At 48.8% G+C, this 17,500-nt stretch overlaps 3 protein-coding genes across 4 annotated transcripts in view; 2 read left to right on the plus strand and 1 right to left on the minus strand.

Moving 5' to 3' along the window:
• The window catches only part of LOC138603624 (kalirin-like), a 37,221-nt gene extending 33,581 nt beyond the window's left edge, over positions 1-3,640 (minus strand). The window contains exon 1 of the mRNA XM_069675495.1: positions 3,134-3,640. Coding sequence (XP_069531596.1) covers positions 3,134-3,188 — 55 coding nt within the window. The 5' untranslated portion in view covers positions 3,189-3,640. The remainder of the gene's footprint in view (positions 1-3,133) is intronic.
• A 1,332-nt stretch (positions 3,641-4,972) lies between these two features.
• On the plus strand, positions 4,973-9,651 carry LOC138603674 (IQ calmodulin-binding motif-containing protein 1-like). The gene is made up of 15 exons (XM_069675551.1): positions 4,973-5,077; positions 5,334-5,454; positions 5,684-5,852; positions 5,999-6,116; positions 6,200-6,275; positions 6,421-6,520; positions 6,897-7,069; positions 7,165-7,274; positions 7,414-7,532; positions 7,714-7,780; positions 7,895-7,970; positions 8,134-8,297; positions 8,419-8,556; positions 8,718-8,874; positions 9,158-9,651. The coding sequence occupies exons 2-15, from the start codon at positions 5,349-5,351 to the stop codon at positions 9,400-9,402; spliced, it is 1,818 nt and encodes a 605-aa protein (XP_069531652.1). The 5' UTR covers positions 4,973-5,077; positions 5,334-5,348; the 3' UTR covers positions 9,403-9,651.
• A 1,475-nt stretch (positions 9,652-11,126) lies between these two features.
• Positions 11,127-17,500, plus strand: part of LOC138603337 (protein EFR3 homolog B-like) — a 10,636-nt gene continuing 4,262 nt past the window's right edge. Inside the window, exons 1-6 of one of the 2 annotated variants that reach the window (XM_069675047.1) lie at positions 11,127-11,520; positions 15,880-15,956; positions 16,167-16,294; positions 16,389-16,539; positions 16,965-17,086; positions 17,186-17,335. In XM_069675047.1, the coding sequence (XP_069531148.1) occupies positions 11,127-11,520; positions 15,880-15,956; positions 16,167-16,294; positions 16,389-16,539; positions 16,965-17,086; positions 17,186-17,335 (1,022 nt within the window). Of the gene's footprint in view, positions 11,521-15,879; positions 15,957-16,166; positions 16,295-16,388; positions 16,540-16,964; positions 17,087-17,185; positions 17,336-17,500 lie in introns of those variants that run through there. The other variant, XM_069675048.1, reaches the window with a different exon arrangement.

Raw genomic sequence — 17,500 nt, forward strand, 5'->3', positions numbered from 1 at the left:
CACATTTATAACTCTGACATTTCGTGTTTGCCAGCAACATTTTTAATATCTGCTGCTTGTAGCTGCTAGCGGCTAACACGGGGTAAATATAGCGTTGTTTTGGCAGCTTGGTTAAAGACGGTCTTTGTCCTACAGACAGGATGTTTATTGACCTTTAACACCAACAATGATCCTTTAACTGAACTCCCGTCCCCCACCATGAACCCCAAACCTTCAGTTTAACTGTCAGACCTGACGTTTCCCTGACGTTTCCCAGCCTGGCAGAGCTCATCAGGAGCGATGAATATAATCTCTGGGGAGCGGCGCTCTGCTGAGAGGTTATATCATCAAACAGAAACCTGAGAGCCGCCGAGACGTCGGCCGGGCTCTGTGTGAATGAACCGAGCGAACGGCGAGCGAGCACGATGATGCGTGTTGTGTGTGTCGGAGTGGGCAGACCTGGTGTTAATATACAACACGTCTGAGAGCAGAAGCTCGCCGCCTGCAGTCACTAATGAGAGCGTGGTGGGTGTTTGTGGGCTGTAAACATGACACTGTGTCTGAATCTGTTCCACCGGGACGCTCCGACGACAACCACCAAACTCAATCAGCAGTCTGATTGATCCTCGATCAGTTGTCTCTCAGGCCGACTGATCCTCATCCAGCTGTCAATCAAACCGACTCCACACCAGCAGAGGGAGTAGGAGAAGGGATTTCCATTCTGATAAAGCTGTCTCACACCAATAAGACACACGCTCACACACACACACTGAGTCAGTGTAAAGCCTAAAATAGCCTGTGTGCAGAGCAGATGAAAAGCCTTCAGAGGAACTTGCTGTCAGTCTGTCAGGACTCATCACACACATTATGCAACACCGAATAATGAAAGAATCCAGCACAGTGTCCTCTGAGTCTCCAGAATGTCAGCCTGTTCGACACACGCGTCCGACTGATGCCCCGTGTTCAGCCACAGACCACGGCGTGTGCACATGTGTGTTCGTACTGCAGCTCAACTGTGGAACACAGAGAACGTGTTCAAACCCACGAGGTGGGACACGAGGACGGTTTACTGTACGAGACGCGTACACACGTGTCGTCATGAAGACCTTCGCCTCCTGTGAGGACGTGAAACGCTCCGTCAATACACAACGAAACAACAAGCAGGGCAGCTGGTGAGTTACACAGCTCCTTAAAGGCCCAACAAAGACTTACACACACGGATGGTTCTTAAAGACACAGCACGTTCTGTGAAGCACTGAGATATCAGCTGACACGTCAACAACAACAACAACAACAACAACAACAACAACAACAACAACAACAACAACGTTTCTCTGCTCTAAGTTCAGTTAAACCTTCGGGAGGACGCCTCGTGTTACTGCTGTAGTTTCATCAGCAGCTCTTCACAACAAAACAAGTAGATAATAAGGTACAAGAGCAGGAAGTGCCTGCAGCTGCTTCAAAGTAAAAGTCTTTACAAGGATTTTACAGTGAGGTCCCTTCAGCTGCTTCGTGATGAAACATCTCTGATTGTTTCACAGTAAAATCACGCAGTCCTTTGATGAAGAGTCGTTCATCTTCCTCAGGAAACGGCCTTCAGCTGCTTCACAATAAAAGTCCCCCAGCTACCTTACTGTAAATGACAATCTAATGTTTCAAAATAAAAGCCCACCTGCTGCTACACAGTGAACCCACAGAGTCCTTACATTACGAGTCACGATAGCCTTCAGCTGCTGCACAATAAACACCAACATGTTGCTTCACAGTAAAGTCCTACTGCTGTTTCAAAATAAAAGCCAACTGCCTGTTTTACAGTCAAATCCAGTGTAGTGTTTCAAAATAAAAGCCCACCTGCTGTTCCAAAATAAAAGCCCTCCAGTTGTGTCACATTAAAGGCCTTCTTCACAGTGAATGTAGCCCCAGCTTGTTCTACAGAGATGATCTTCAGCTAACCACACAGACGCGCTGGACTCTGAGTGTTTCAGTTTAACCGTCAGTGAGACGTTTCCTACAATCAGACTTTATTTATATTCAGGCTGTAAGATGTCGAACGAGCGAGCTGCAACACAGAAACACAGAAACACAGAAACACAGAAACAATGCTGCTCTCACGTTTGCTCGGCACATCGCAGCACACCTGACCGCCCCGTGATGTTTACACTGTTTCACAGGCTCTGCTCTGGTTGTGATGAGGTGGTCACGCTGTAGTGGAGAACCAGGTGTTAGCTTCTTTAGCGCTGTAGCTAAAGGGAGTCTGACTCTGCACAACTATCAGATCAATAAGCAATAATCAAAGATGATAACAATGCTTTAGTTTATCGTGAAGCAGGTTGTTTTCATGTAAACGTCCTCACTTTGTTTGTTTGTTTGTTGTTTACGGGACAACAATCTTTCGACAGCAGAGTCCATAAGTCCATCAGGAGGTGAGGCTGAACAGCCGCTCACGCTCGTTTGCTCAGAAGTCTCGCCTCTCCTCAAACGTCATCATCGTGTGATAACTTTATTAGAGTTCGTCTCAGGGTCGTGTTTACCTTTAACTCTCTGTGTTTACACCTGAAGCTGCTGCAGAGGACAGAATGGAGCTTCTGTTGGAGGGCCACATGTGGCCCACGAGCCGCGGCTTGACTCCCACTGCCCTGCATCACTCCACTTACCTCCCATCATATATATACAGGTGTATGTGTAGGTGAGTGTTCACCTGTTTAACAGTAAACAGCTCTCAGGTATCTGTCATCACTTTGTGATCTTAATACAGAAGTACAACACTGCAGCAGCTCTGTGACCATTTACACACCTGATATCACCTAACATTACATCACACACACACACACACACACACACACACACACACACACACAGTTACACACACCAAGCAGGCCTTCCCACAATCCTCCTTGGTAGGGACCCTCCACCCCCAATAAACGCTCACACACACACACACACACACACACACACATCCATTGGATGGAGGGATGCTGACACACACTCATACCATATAGCCTACACACACACACACACACACGCACACACACACACACACATTCTCTGAGTCAATGGGCGGATGTGGAGGCATCATGGCGACAGCAGCTCCCACTACACACACGCGCGTGCATCCACACACATACACACGCGCGCACACACACACACACCCTACCTGCCGTCGCCAGGCCGTCCGGGCCCGCTTCTCCTCCTCCATCCACCGGATTCATCCTCCCTCCTCCTCGCGCTGCTCCTCCGCCTGGCGCCTCCCTCCTCCTCCTCCTCCTCCTCGCGCTCTCTCCTCCGTTATGTACCGTCGCTTGCTCCGCTCCTCGCGCCTCCTCCCTGCCTACCCGTCCATCCCTGCGGGTTTACATGTGATCGGGTCGGTCCGGGACCCGGGGAGACGGGCGGTCGTACCGTTGGACGGACGGATGCGTTCCCTCCTCCCGGTACCGATCCGTCGGTCACTGCTGCATCCTCCTCGGCTCAGCCTCGACAGTCCTCCACCTCCTCCTCCTCCTCCGCTGCTGCTGCTGCTGTTCTTACGTTACCGTGATCCCGCGCGGCATCGCATCACGTCACCGTTACTGCCCCCGACACCGTTACAGCCTGCAGTTACCGTTTCCGTGAAGCGGGCCCGGTCTCCTCTCTCTCCTCCTGCCGGTCCAGGCAGCGGACGCTCGGTCGCTCGGTGTGTTTCAGCACGCAGGCGCACCGGAGAGAGAGGGGCGCTGTGCACGAGGGCTGCAGCAGCTGCTGCACCGACTCACACACACACTAACACACGCACACACTCACAAACACACACAACCCCCGCCTCTCCTCGTTACTACTAACGTTACTGATACTGTCGATACCGTTACTAGAGGTCCTAACGAGATGTGATCATTCTGCTCGGTTATAATTAGATTATATAATAATAGCTCAAAATAATTAATTAATCATGGCCTATATTGTGATTTATTCACAGAACTCTGGGAATGAAATATGAAATTAAAAACTTTATTTATATTTGTTAATCTTACGCAGATTTATAATAAGAAATGATGCAATATAATTTCTGTCACAAATACATTACAATATAATATAATATCACTATGCAGAGGGATGAGCGAATGTGTCATACACCGCACAGAGAAAACGGAGGAAGCAAAACACATTAATCAAAAGATGAATGTAAAAAAAAAGTAGGGCCTTTAAAAGGTTAAAGATACAGAGAGCTATTTTAAAATGTACCCCGGGTGGGTTTAAACATAACTTCAGGGCTGTAATCTTATTTATCAAAAGTTTCTAAAGAGGGTAACACACTTATTCATTACAGTTATGTTTTCAACATTCACTTTTATGTAAAAACCAGCAAAAGCTGAGCACAGTTTCAGTTAGAGAGACAGCAGTGAAAAAATGCAGAGCTGAATGAATGAAGCTGGATGTACAGCGCCACCTAGAGGTCAAGTCCACACACAGCAGCCTACAAACGGCCTCCTGTACAAACTGGAGGGTTTTCTACTTTATATTTAAAGACCTTTTTTGTGAAATATAATAATAATAATAATAATAATTCGCCTCATTACATTATACGCTTTAAAAGCGCTCCCATGTTAATTTGATCTATTTCTGTGTTGAGCTTGGAAAATAAATCCTGCTTTTACAGTCTGTTACATGTCAATAAAGCTATTCTGAATCAATCAATCAGATTAGATAGATATTTCTCCATTTATCAGCCTCAGTTTGGTGCAGAGCAGTGACGGATGCGCCGTCGCAGCGTTATGACATCATGTTGCCGTAGAAACAGTAGCGCGTCGACTGCCCGGCTGCTCGAAGCTAACCGTATGTGCTAGAAAACTTTATTTTAGTAGCTCTGTGGCGTTTCTAAATTCACCTTTAATCGTTAATGAGTCAGTATGTAGATTGTTTAACCGGTTAACGTTCATTTTTCATCAGGTATTGTGAGTGAGTTGTTAGCTTTAGCTCAAACGACAATGAAGGCTGGCTCAGAGTGCACATGCTAACAGGTGTTACCCAGAAGTTTGTGACCCGTTAGAATCTGTTACACGAGAGGAAAAAGACTTACTTATTGACCTGTCTTCAACAGGTGAGGTGTGAGAATTCCACTCCGGTATGCTGTCATATTTTAGACCCTTTCTGTTTATTATGGGTTTACAATTGTTGCATTAATGCTAGCTAACACAATTTGTAGCTTGATTTGAATTCTCTGTAGCCGACAAATTTTTGGTAATAGCTCCCGCAGTACAGAAACTGACCATAAAACAAAAACAAGTGTACATAAGCTCACAGAATCTGAGTGGTTGCAGAATTAGCCGGAACACCAGCTGTGCTTTTTTAATAGCCTGTGTGTTTGTGACCATTTAAAGGGTGTGACAGTGAGGATGGAGCTGGAGGAGGAGGCTGTGGTGTCGGAGCTGAAGAGGCAGCTGGAGGATGAAGACCTGAACCTGGAGCTGAAAGTCAGCCTGCTGAACAGCAGCTTAAACAGTGAGACCACCAGTATCATACCTGTCTGTCTCTACACAATGAGATATCACTTTTGTTCCTGTCTGACATTTGTGTCTTTTCGGGCTTCAGATGATTTTATCAATAAATGAATCTGAAAGTTACCTTTCTGATTCGTCTTTAGTTTGCTTTATGCCTAAGACATTACACATGCAGGAGTTAAACCATGTAAGCAGAGTTCCACTGTTAAATGTGTTTCTGTCTCCTTCAGAGGCTCTGAACATGGCGGCGGTGCAGACAGACGGCAGCCTGTTGACTCGTGTGAAGTCTCAGTTGTATCTGAGCGGCGTCCTGAGTCACTGCGTCCTCGTTCTGTCTCAAGATCCCAGAATGCTGCGGGGCAACTGGAGTGCTGCCGCCACGCTCGCCCAGATCACCAGGTACAGATTTAATCTGTTTTACAAAAATAAGAACAGCTTGAAAAGGTGTAATTAAATCTTAAACTGTCTATCTTAATATATTTAGATTTTTAGGATTATACCAGGTAAAAATACCTGTCTGTCTGTGCACCTGTCTGTCTGTCCAGTACCTGTTGTGTGGGGGTGGAGCCTGGCAGACGTTCAGAGGCCTTTCATAGGCTGTTCCTGCCGTCAGTCATGAATGGCCTCCTGTCATTGGCCAGTCAGCTGATGAGGCGGGCAGAGGTGAGGAGCTTCCTGCTGACACTTTGTATATGTTTTAATGTAAGGTGTTAAACTGTCTGTCTCTCCGCCTGTCTGTCTGTCAGTGTGTGTCTCTCTTCAGGAAGGTGATGGACGCGGTGGGCTGGCTGCTCAGAGCTCACACTCGGCTCACAGCTCAGGGTCAGTCACCTTCTCTGCTTATTGATCTCTTCATGGACCCGATCGCTGATTAGTTTATTGATCGTGTCCTCATTAAGTGAAAGCAGCCGCAGGTCGTCAGGTCGTCAGGTCGTCAGGTGACCTCTGATACTTTTCCTCTTTACAGTCCTCAGCTCCGCCCACTACGAGCAGATCCAGATGTGTGATGATGTCACTGTATCTCTGCTGTGTGTGCAGCTGTGGATTCAGACCTGCTCAGCCAGCAGGTAACACACACACACACACGCGCGCGCACACGCACGCGCACACGCACGCACGCACGCACGCACGCACACACACACACACACACACACTGCTAGACTTCCTGTTTCAGAAAAAATAGTACTCTCTGTCTCTCTCTCTACCTGTCTGTCTCTCTCTCTACCTGTCTGTCTCTCTCTCTACCTGTCTGTCTCTGTGTCTATCTCTACCTGTCTGTCTCTGTGTCTCTCTCTACCTGTCTCTCTCTCTCTCTACCTGTCTGTCTCTGTGTCTCTCTCTACCTGTCTCTCTCTCTCTCTACCTGTCTGTCTCTGTGTCTCTCTCTACCTGTCTCTCTCTCTCTCTCTCTACCTGTCTGTCTCTGTGTCTCTCTCTCTGCAGGGACTTCCTGTCCGGGTTGAGTGACGACTCCGTCCTGCTGCTGCTCAACGAGGCTGTCGGCCAATTAGCCGTCAGCGCTGACCCTGCGGTAGGCAGGGCCTCTGTCAGACTGATCCTCCTCATGGCCAATCAGGAAGAACAACGGGTCCAGCCCCTCCTCCTTAGCTTCAGAGGTCAGAGGTCACACGGTTCAATACTTTATTACATTAAAAACCTCTGCAAGACCAACGTGCCAAGAGGTCACAGGTCATGCTCTCTGTCGCTGCAGGTCTAGACAGCCTATTGGACAAAGACTGGAGGGGGCGGGGCTTTGACCAGGATGTGGATCAGCTCATTGCTCTCATCCAATCAGACAGAGGAACAAGGAGTCACTCTCAGGTGTGTCCCTTAACTTCATAATTCAAAGTTTTAAAGAAACACCTGATTGATCTCCTGGTCACATGATCGGAGGACGGAGGAAGCAGTCTACCTGTCTACCTGTCTGCTGACCTCTGACCTCTCCTCTCTCTCTGCGTAGGCGGGTACTGAGCGTGTGCAGGCGGCGTGTGTGATCCAGGCAGCCTGGAGGTCGTATCAGACCAGACACAGAGTGAAGAGCCTCAACAGAGCTGTGAGCACGCTGCAGAGGAGATACAGGTACCTGTCTGCCTGCCTGCCTGCCTGCCTGCCTGCCTGTCTGTCTGTCTGTCTGTCGTCACTTGGTTACCAATGTTTCCCTTGAGACCTAGTGGAGTAGTAGAAGAAGTACAAGTACCTCAAGTGTGTACCACAGAGTGTATCATGTGTGTCTGTCTGTGTGTGTGTGTGTGTGTGTCAGGGCTCGGAGGAGACAGCAGCAGCAGCAGAGGGAGGCCCAGCAGTGGGAGGAGGAGTTAAAGTATCAGGTGAGAGGAACGCTGCAGTCTGAGAACTCTTACTGTGCAGATCTAAACTTATAATACAGCCTCTGTTCATAATGTGTGTGTGTGTGTGTGTGTGTGTGTGTGTGTGTGTTTTAGGTGTGTGTGAGGCGTCAGCAGGCGAGGAGGGAGGTCCACCAGAAACAGAGACAACTGCTGCAGCTGCTGCCTGCAGGTACACACACACACACACACACACACACACACACAGTGGGGTCTGGTGGCTCTAAGCAGCGTGAGCGTCCTCTCAGGGTGGACTTGACTTGTTGATTGGTCGTTAAATTTAATGTGTGTGTGTGTGTGTGTGTGTGTGTGTGTGTGTGTGTGTGTGTGTTCAGACCAGGTGCAGCCCTACCTGCAGGAGTGTGAGCGACGTGCAGCCGTGGTGATCCAGAGCTTCTGGAGAGGCTTCAGAGAGCGGAGACGCTACAACGACACACACCGCCGCACGCTGAGGCACGCGCACACACAGACGAAGGCAGCCAGGACCCTGCAGAGAGCGGTACACACACACACTCACACACACACACACACACACACACACACACACACACACACACACTGCTCCTGCTTTTACAGACTTTTTAATGAAAACCAACTCACACACACGACTCCTCTCTCAGGTGCGCCGATTTCTGCAGGAACGCCGGGCAGCAAAGGCCCCGCCCATCCCGCCTTTCTGGATTGGTCAGAAGGGTTTGACGGACAGTGGGAGGGTGGAGCTAAAGAGACAGGTGGAGGAGTACATCTCTCTACATCCTGTAAGTCACTCTGTTAACACTCTGTGAACATCATCAGACATATTACCCATGATGCTTTGAGTACTACTGACAGTCTGTGTGTGTGTGTGTGTGTGTGTGTGTGTGCGTGCGTGCGTGCGTGCGTGCGTGCGTGCGTGCGTGCGTGTGTGTGTGTGTGTCAGTCGTCTCGTGTGTCTCCTCAGCAGTGTGAGCGTCTCCATGAGGAGGTGCAGCTGCTGCTGCTGTCGGAGCTGCAGAGGGGGGAGCAGCAGAGGAGGGAGGAGGAGCGGATGGAGACTCTGCTGGCTCACACACACACGCAGCTGGACCTGCTCAGAGGTCTCACACACACTTCTTCACCTCCTCCATCCTCCTTTCTTTCATCCTCCTTGAAGCAGGAAACATCCACTTGTCTTGAATCAGCAGCTGGAAGTCCTCGTATGAAGCGGGCCACGTGCAGACTTCCTGTCGACTGCAGACAGATTCTGCTCCTCAGATTTAACCGATAATTCACTGACATGCGGACGCAGTTAAAAAACATTGTTTGCATCGTCTGCTGCACCAAAGTGAGAGAAAGTGATGTCAGAGGTCATCATGTGTGGTCTCATCTCTTTCCCCACAGATGCCCCGCCCCTCTCTGATGTCACGGTGACAGACGCCGAGTCCTTCCTGTGCCCCTCTGGCCCAATCGCCGCTCGCGCCCGCGATGTCCACAATTCAATGCTGCAGGCGAGCAGGCTGCCCTGGTGGAGGACTCTGGGAGACGCGGCCGCTGACACGTTTAGCCCCGCCCACCTGCAGGAGTTGGATGCGGAGCTCGGAGGACTGTTTGTTGGCGGGTCGGAGGTGGACGGACTCAACCTTTGACCTGAAGACTTAAACACTGCTGTGAGCTCAGATCACTGCGACGGACTCCCTCTGAGACTTCACTTGTTATGAGACTGACTTTGCACTGTCCCCGACATGTTTCGTTTAAAGTGAAAATATTAAAGCCTCAGAGTTTCTCCAAACCACAGAGAGATGAACAAATCATTTCAGCTTATTTATCCATGTATGGATGTGATGCTGCTGTGACGCGCGTCAGGCTGTGACTGATTCTCTCTGTCGCCTGTCGCCTGTCGCCTGTCGCCTGTCGCCTGTCGCCTGTCGCCTGTCGCCTGTCGTCTGTCGCCTGTCGACTGTCGCCTGTCGCCTGTCGCCTGTCGCCTGTCGCCTGTCGCCTGTCGCCTGTCGCCTGTCGACTGTCGTCTGTCGCCTGTCGCCTGTCGCCTGTCGCCTGTCGACTGTCGCCTGTCGACTGTCGTCTGTCGCCTGTCGACTGTCGCCTGTCGCCTGTCGTCTGTCGTCTGTCGTCTGTCGCCTGTCGCCTGTCGCCTGTCGCCTGTCGCCTGTCGACTGTCGTCTGCCAGAGTGACACCTGTCTGCAGGTGAGACTCGTACAGGTCCAGCTCAGACAGTAACTCATGTTTCAGAAGTAGAGCCTGTAATGACCCTGACCAAACAGCAGGGGGAGCTCCTGCGTCACACAGCTGCTGGTGTTTGTTTTCCTGTGAGTTTGAAGAGAGTGATGATGACATGTGTGACACCTTCACTTCCTGCACGCTGATGGTGTCTCTCAGCTGAGTCAGAGTCTCTGTCCTCCTGTCCTCCGTGTCCCTCTCGTCCTCTGTGCAGACAGCAGCAGTGATGTTTCAGGTTTAACCCTCTGATGTAAATAAAGTTTGTAACGTGCTCCGACACGTGCTGTGATGTCACACATGGCTCTGAGCTCCGATCGATCACATGTATTGATCTTCGATCAGAGCTGCCGGCCAGCGGAGGCTCAGCAGATGTTACATAAGCAGCTGTCTGTCTGTCTGCCTGCCTGCCTGTCTGTCTGTCTGTCAGAGGGAGACGGCTGTAAGAGAGCAGCTGGAGCCGGAGTCGAGCAGGTAGGAGCTCTGTGTACGATGTTAAGGTACTTTTGCATTTTATTTTGAAATTCTGAGCCACATTTACAAGAGATTCATGCGACGCTGGAGGCAGTCGCCGGATTACGTTATAAACATGATGCTTTAGCTCGCTCTACCTTCGCTCCTGTAAAGTGATGAAGTCTGTAAGTTCATGTTCTGTTGTTATTTTTTATTACTTCATGTCAAAGCAGGATTTTACTGTTGCAGCTGTTTAAAACTGCATTTTCATTTTGAATGAATCAGCTGGTTATTTTCTCATTGATTTGATGGAACAGTGAACAAAGTTACTGTTTCTGCATTTGATGTTTCTTATGTGTCAGTTTCCCCAAACTTACATTAAAAAGTGGTTTCTGTTTAAAACAGAAGTGAAAGTAGAAACTTAGTTAGTGTTGAACTCTCTCTCTCTTTGCATGTGAAGCACCTGCAGCGTCAGAGCTGAAGGGGTTAACACTCAGAGGAATGTTTGAGGCAGGAGGAGGAGAAAAGGTTTCTCACTCTAATCAGATTTTCTGATTTCACCTCCTCTGCACCTCCACTCCTCCTTCACTTCTCCTCCGTCACTCCTTCGCTCCTGCGGGACGCTTGGACCTCCGTCATCCACCCGTCCCTCTGATCTTCTGTCCGCCCGGCTCCTCAGAGATGCCGGGGACTCTTCCCAGGTTTCCCAGCATGCAGCGGGGGGTCACCATGCCCTCCATGCTCAGCGGCGTCAGCGCTCCCAGTTTGCCCCGAGGCCTCACCATGCCCAGCATGCCCAGTTTACCCAGTCTACCCAGCATGCCCAGCTTACCCAGGGGCATCACGGTTCCCAGCTTTCCCAGCCTGCCCAGCCTGCCCAGAGGCCTCACTGTTCCCAGTTTACCCAGCATGCCCAGTTTCCCCCGAGGCATCACCGTGCCCAGTCTACCCAGTTTACCCAGCATGCCCCGGGGGATGACGCTGCCGAGGTCTGTCGCCATGTCGAGGGTGTCCCAGGCTCCTCGGAGGCTGCTGCAGGACTGCTGCTCCGTGCTGGACCACCAGACGCCGGGAGGTATCACTCTGACTTTTTTTAACCCGTCTAAAAATCTTTATTCAGTCAGGCTCCTGATCCCAACGCGTCCTTATTGTTCTCACTGTGATGAGCAGACTTTAGTTTCAGGTGAGAGTCCTGTATATGTGATAGACATGTCGAAAGAAGGAGAAGATGTGACTGATGAGTATAATATAAGTATATATATATATATAATGAGAACATACATTGGACCAACTAACAAATGTTTAGGTTAAACTGTGATAACATTCACTGCTTATTAATCTCTAAGTAAACTTTGATTTGGGCCAAAGAAAGAAAAAGATTTACCAGTGAATGAATACAAAAGGTCGAGGTTGATATATTTCAAAGTGTGGAATCCAAAGATGGTTTGATAGATTTGATTCAGAGTCTGAAACCTGCAGCGCTTTGACAACATAAACCCTCTCTGAGTAGATGCTGTGTTGTTCCCCCCCGCCTGCAGTGAACTCTGGGTATTTATACTGCGTTGAGTACTGCGTCTCCAGCCGAGTGATTTGAGCTGCTGGTCTCTGATATGTTTCTGTTTCTGCTGGAATGATAAATAAATCCAGAGCAGATTATAGAGCGCTGAGCTGCTGCACATGTCCCGGATCACACACACACACACACACGCACACACACACACACACACACACACACACACAGAGGAATATTTCAGGGTTCAGAGCTGCTGAGAATATTAATTCCTCTCACATAAATCAGCTTTACAACAACAAACTGCCTCATTAACAAACAGAAACACAAACAGGAAGTGAAGAGGAAACGTTACATCTCAGGATGTCACACACGCGCTCCAGCATCATCCTCTGACGTTTAATCGGAGTCTGAATGTGGAGATTTTAAAGTGAGGTGGGTGTAGCGTGTGTGTGTGTGTGTGTGTGTGTGCAGAGGATTAAGCACAAACGTGTGTGTGTGTGTGTGTGTGACGGAGGTGACAGTGTGGATGTGAGCTGCAGACTCGTCTTCATGTACGGTGAGAAATATTTACATTTATTCCCGTTTTCTTTGCCGATCTGAATGTTTGCAGTTCAGTTTGTGTGTCGATAATCAAAGTGGAGTTCATGAAAGAGTTCAGATGTGAGACGAGAGAGTGATCTGCTAATGAATCAGGGAGGAGGAAGAACGCATGAACGTCTGTGTTCATGTGCAGTGGATGTTCTGTCAGAGATGCTGGAGGTCTGCTGATCCCAGGTCTGCTCTCAGGTCTGCTCTCAGGTCTGACTCTCAGGTCTGACTCTCAGGTCTGCTCTGACTCTCAGGTCTGACTCTCAGGTCTGACTCTCAGGTCTGCTCTCAGGTCTGCTCTCAGGTCTGCTCTCAGGTCTGACTCTCAGGTCTGACTCTCAGGTCTGCTCTGACTCTCAGGTCTGCTCTCAGGTCTGACTCTCAGGTCTGACTCTCAGGTCTGCTCTGACTCTCAGGTCTGACTCTCAGGTCTGACTCTCAGGTCTGCTCTCAGGTCAGGTCTGCTCTCAGGTCTGACTCTCAGGTCTGCTCTGACTCTCAGGTCTGACTCTCAGGTCTGCTCTCAGGTCTGCTCTCAGGTCTGACTCTCAGGTCTGCTCTCAGGTCTGCTCTCAGGTCTGCTCTCAGGTCTGACTCCCAGGTCTGCTCTCAGGTCAGGTCTGCTCTCAGGTCTGACTCTCAGGTCTGCTCTGACTCTCAGGTCTGACTCTCAGGTCTGACTCTCAGGTCTGCTCTCAGGTCTGCTCTCAGGTCTGCTCTCAGGTCTGACTCTCAGGTCTGCTCTGACTCTCAGGTCTGACTCTCAGGTCTGACTCTCAGGTCTGCTCTCAGGTCTGACTCTCAGGTCTGCTCTGACTCTCAGGTCTGCTCTCAGGTCTGACTCTCAGGTCTGCTCTGACTCTCAGGTCTGACTCTCAGGTCTGACTCTCAGGTCTGCTCTGACTCTCAGGTCTGACTCTCAGGTCTGCTCTCAGGTCTGCTCTCAGGTCTGCTCTCAGGTCTGACTCTCAGGTCTGACTCTCAGGTCTGCTCTGACTCTCAGGTCTGACTCTCAGGTCTGACTCTCAGGTCTGCTCTCAGTTCTGACTCTCAGGTCTGACTCTCAGGTCTGACTCTCAGGTCTGCTCTGACTCTCAGGTCTGACTCTCAGGTCTGACTCTCAGGTCTGCTCTCAGGTCTGCTCTCAGGTCTGACTCTCAGGTCTGACTCTCAGGTCTGCTCTCAGGTCTGACTCTCAGGTCTGCTCTCAGGTCTGCTCTCAGGTCTGACTCTCAGGTCTGCTCTGACTCTCAGGTCTGCTCTCAGGTCTGACTCTCAGGTCTGCTCTGACTCTCAGGTCTGACTCTCAGGTCTGACTCTCAGGTCTGCTCTGACTCTCAGGTCTGCTCTCAGGTCTGACTCTCAGGTCTGACTCTCAGGTCTGCTCTGACTCTCAGGTCTGACTCTCAGGTCTGACTCTCAGGTCTGACTCTCAGGTCTGACTCTCAGGTCTGCTCTCAGGTCAGGTCTGCTCTCAGGTCTGACTCTCAGGTCTGCTCTGACTCTCAGGTCTGACTCTCAGGTCTGCTCTCAGGTCTGCTCTCAGGTCTGCTCTCAGGTCTGACTCTCAGGTCTGACTCTCAGGTCTGCTCTGACTCTCAGGTCTGACTCTCAGGTCTGACTCTCAGGTCTGCTCTCAGTTCTGACTCTCAGGTCTGACTCTCAGGTCTGACTCTCAGGTCTGCTCTCAGGTCTGACTCTCAGGTCTGCTCTCAGTTCTGACTCTCAGGTCTGACTCTCAGGTCTGACTCTCAGGTCTGCTCTCAGGTCTGCTCTCAGGTCTGCTCTCAGGTCTGCTCTGACTCTCAGGTCTGCTCTCAGGTCTGCTCTCAGGTCTGCTCTGACTCTTATTATTATTATAGAAGAAAACAAAACACTGTCCATTTGTCCTGTCAGAGAGTGAATGCTGCTAACAGAGAGCGGTGTGACGCGCTGATCAGGTCAGATGTGACTTCATGTGAAGACAGCAGAAAAGTCTGTTTACACTTTGATTCATAACTTTAATAAATTATAATACAAACATGAAGAAAACTGAAGTTCCTTACTGAGGCATAAAAACAAGGACAGGACGAGCAGTAAATGAAAGCAGAGTGAAGCCGGCGTTCACGACTGAACTCAGGACAAAGACAGATGCAGAGGTGAAATGAAACGTGGTCCTTCCTGTGGTATCTGTCGTGTTTACACTGACGAGTATGGAAGTCCATGTGTACCAGAGAAAAACAGACATGATGAAAATTTAAATAAATAAATTATATTAATTTACATGTTTGAAATTTGAATCGATGACAAAACAATGTTTGACTTATTAAATCACTTATTGAAAATGTGAGATTTAACCGGAACCCTGTGAGAACATAAGTGACTATTTAAATTAGTAAATCAATTTTGTTAATAAAAACATGTTCGACTTTTAGAGCAAAAAATAAAGATTACTTCATACTTTGTAAACAATATAAAAGCAGTTTTTGTTGTTGTTGTTGTAAAAATGTAAAATGATTAAATATTACTTTTTAAATGTAAAGGTTTTGGGAAAACAGGTCAGAATAGTGAATTATCATGTAAAAATGTTGAAGATGTTTATTGTCACTTATGCTCTCATTAGAAAGTGTAACATATTAAATATAGAGACATAAAATAGAACTCCAAATAATAATAATAAAACAAGGAAGCAGTAACAGAAAATTACACTAATAATAATAATAATAATAATAATAATGATAATAATAATAATAAGGATATTTGAGAAATATTACATTTCTCTTTAATATAAATAAAAAGTGATATTTATGAAGTCCATTGAATAAAATGTTCCTTCTGTGTTTATTTTCTGGCCCTATTTGTCTTCTATAGAGGAGGGAAATAAACATCTGATCAGTTATGTTTTGTTTTAGCTCTCATTTCTCATGTCTTATTTTCACTCTATATCATTAATCTATAATACAAACCCATTTAATATATCAATCAATAAATAAAGATTTTCCTCCATGTTGGACTCTTGTGCCCCTCCCCTCAGGTCACAGGTCACATGTCACGGTGGGTCGTGTGTCCTCGCAGAGGCAGCGTGCACTAACTAAAAACAACAATATAAACACATTACATAAGAAGCCTGCAGGATTACCGTTAAGACGTAGTACTGCTGCTGTATTGTATTGAGTGTTGTGAGCTGGTGGCTCGTCATTGGTGGATTTCTTTTCTCCTTTAATCCCCCAAAAACCTTTTACACTGAGCAGACAGAGGGGGCAAAGGAAGACTGCAGGGACAGGGGGATAACTCTCTGCTGCCCCCCGGAGGATGTGCACACATATGACGCGTGCTTTTCCTGTCTCTGTGCAGGTCTGTGCGGCTGCTGCTGGGCGCTGCGTCCTCGCTACAAGAGGCTGGTTGATAACATTTTCCCAGAAGACCCGGAGGTAAACACACACACACACACACACACACACACACACACACACTGTATATACACTGTGACCTGTCTTATTCATTAAAGGGCCAGTTCACCCAAATCCTATTTTTGTCCTTGTGCTCAAAAGTGATCAAATCCATGTAATGTCTCCAGTAACAAGTGTGTGTGTGTGTGTTTGTGTGTGTGTTTGTGTGTGTGTGTGTGTGTGTGTGTTGAGGACGGGCTGGTGAAGGCCAACATGGAGAAGCTGACGTTCTTCGCTCTGTCGGCTCCGGAGAAACTCGACCGCATCGCTGCGTACCTGTCGGAGCGACTGACCCGAGAGCTGAACCGCCACCGCTACGGGTCAGTACACACACCACACACCACACACACACACGCACACACACACACACACACACATTAAACACTTACTAAACCTCAGTGTGGGATTGTGCAGGTATGTGTGTATTGCGATGGAGGCGATGGAGCAGCTGCTGCTGGCCTGTCACTGTCAGAGCATCAACCTGCTGGTGGAGAGTTTCCTCAGCATGCTGCGTCTGCTGCTGGAGCACGACAAGCCACACCTGCACATGCTCGCCACCAACTCTGTGCGTACCACACACTGAGCTACACACTGAACTACACACTGAACTACACACTGCTGTAGAGCAGCACAGCCAGTCGCAGCACAGGAACATGTCACATTAAAGGGAGGGTGGACTCGCTGGGTTTCGCAGATACACTTCTTCCCAGAATGCACCACTCCACAGAAATGGAGGAGCTGTAGGAGCCGTGACGTTCACACAGTATTTAACATTTATAATAATCCGTCCCATGTGAGTGTAAAGTGCTCACGGTGCACAGAGACGTGTATTGCTGCCGTCTGTAAGCTTCATCTTTAGATGTGCGCACTCAGGAGGGTTAATCTGTGCGTTCAGATTACATCAGTCTCTGTTCTGTGTTTGTCTGTGAGCCTTCACGTCTTTATTCTCCTGCAGTCATCGCGACGTCTCTGTTCATGTTCTTTGTTCAGTTTGTGAAGTTTGCCAACATCGAGGAGGACACGCCGTCGTACCATCGCAGCTACGACTTCTTCGTGTCTCGCTTCAGTGAGATGTGTCACTCTGAGCACGAAGACCCCGACGTCCAGAACAAGTCAGTCCGTCTGCAACACTTCCTGAGTTCAGCTTCTGACAGGGTTCATCTTTAGACACTTTAATTAGTGTGTGTGTGTGTGTGTGTGTGTGTGTGTAGGATCCGAGTGTCGGGGATCCGGGGTCTGCAGGGCGTGGTCAGGAAGACGGTGGACGACGAACTGCAGGCGAACATTTGGGAACCGCGTCACATGGAGCAGATCGTCCCCGCCCTGCTGGTCAACCTGCAGCAGCACACACACGCCGACAGGTACACACACACAGTCACACACCAGGCCTTTAAGGTGACTGAGGGCGTGTCCTTCGTTTTATTTCTGGAATACATTTTGGGGTTTAATGGGTTAAACATAAATGTTATATTCTTCTAGCACAGGGAAAGCTGTTTCCTGCTGCTTTCATTGTTTATGATCGATGT

This window comes from Semicossyphus pulcher, unplaced genomic scaffold (assembly GCF_022749685.1).
Source record: "Semicossyphus pulcher isolate SPU_LCO1_2020_fin unplaced genomic scaffold, fSemPul1.0.p SCAF_24, whole genome shotgun sequence".
In the NCBI taxonomy this organism is placed as follows: Eukaryota; Metazoa; Chordata; class Actinopteri; order Labriformes; family Labridae; genus Semicossyphus; species Semicossyphus pulcher.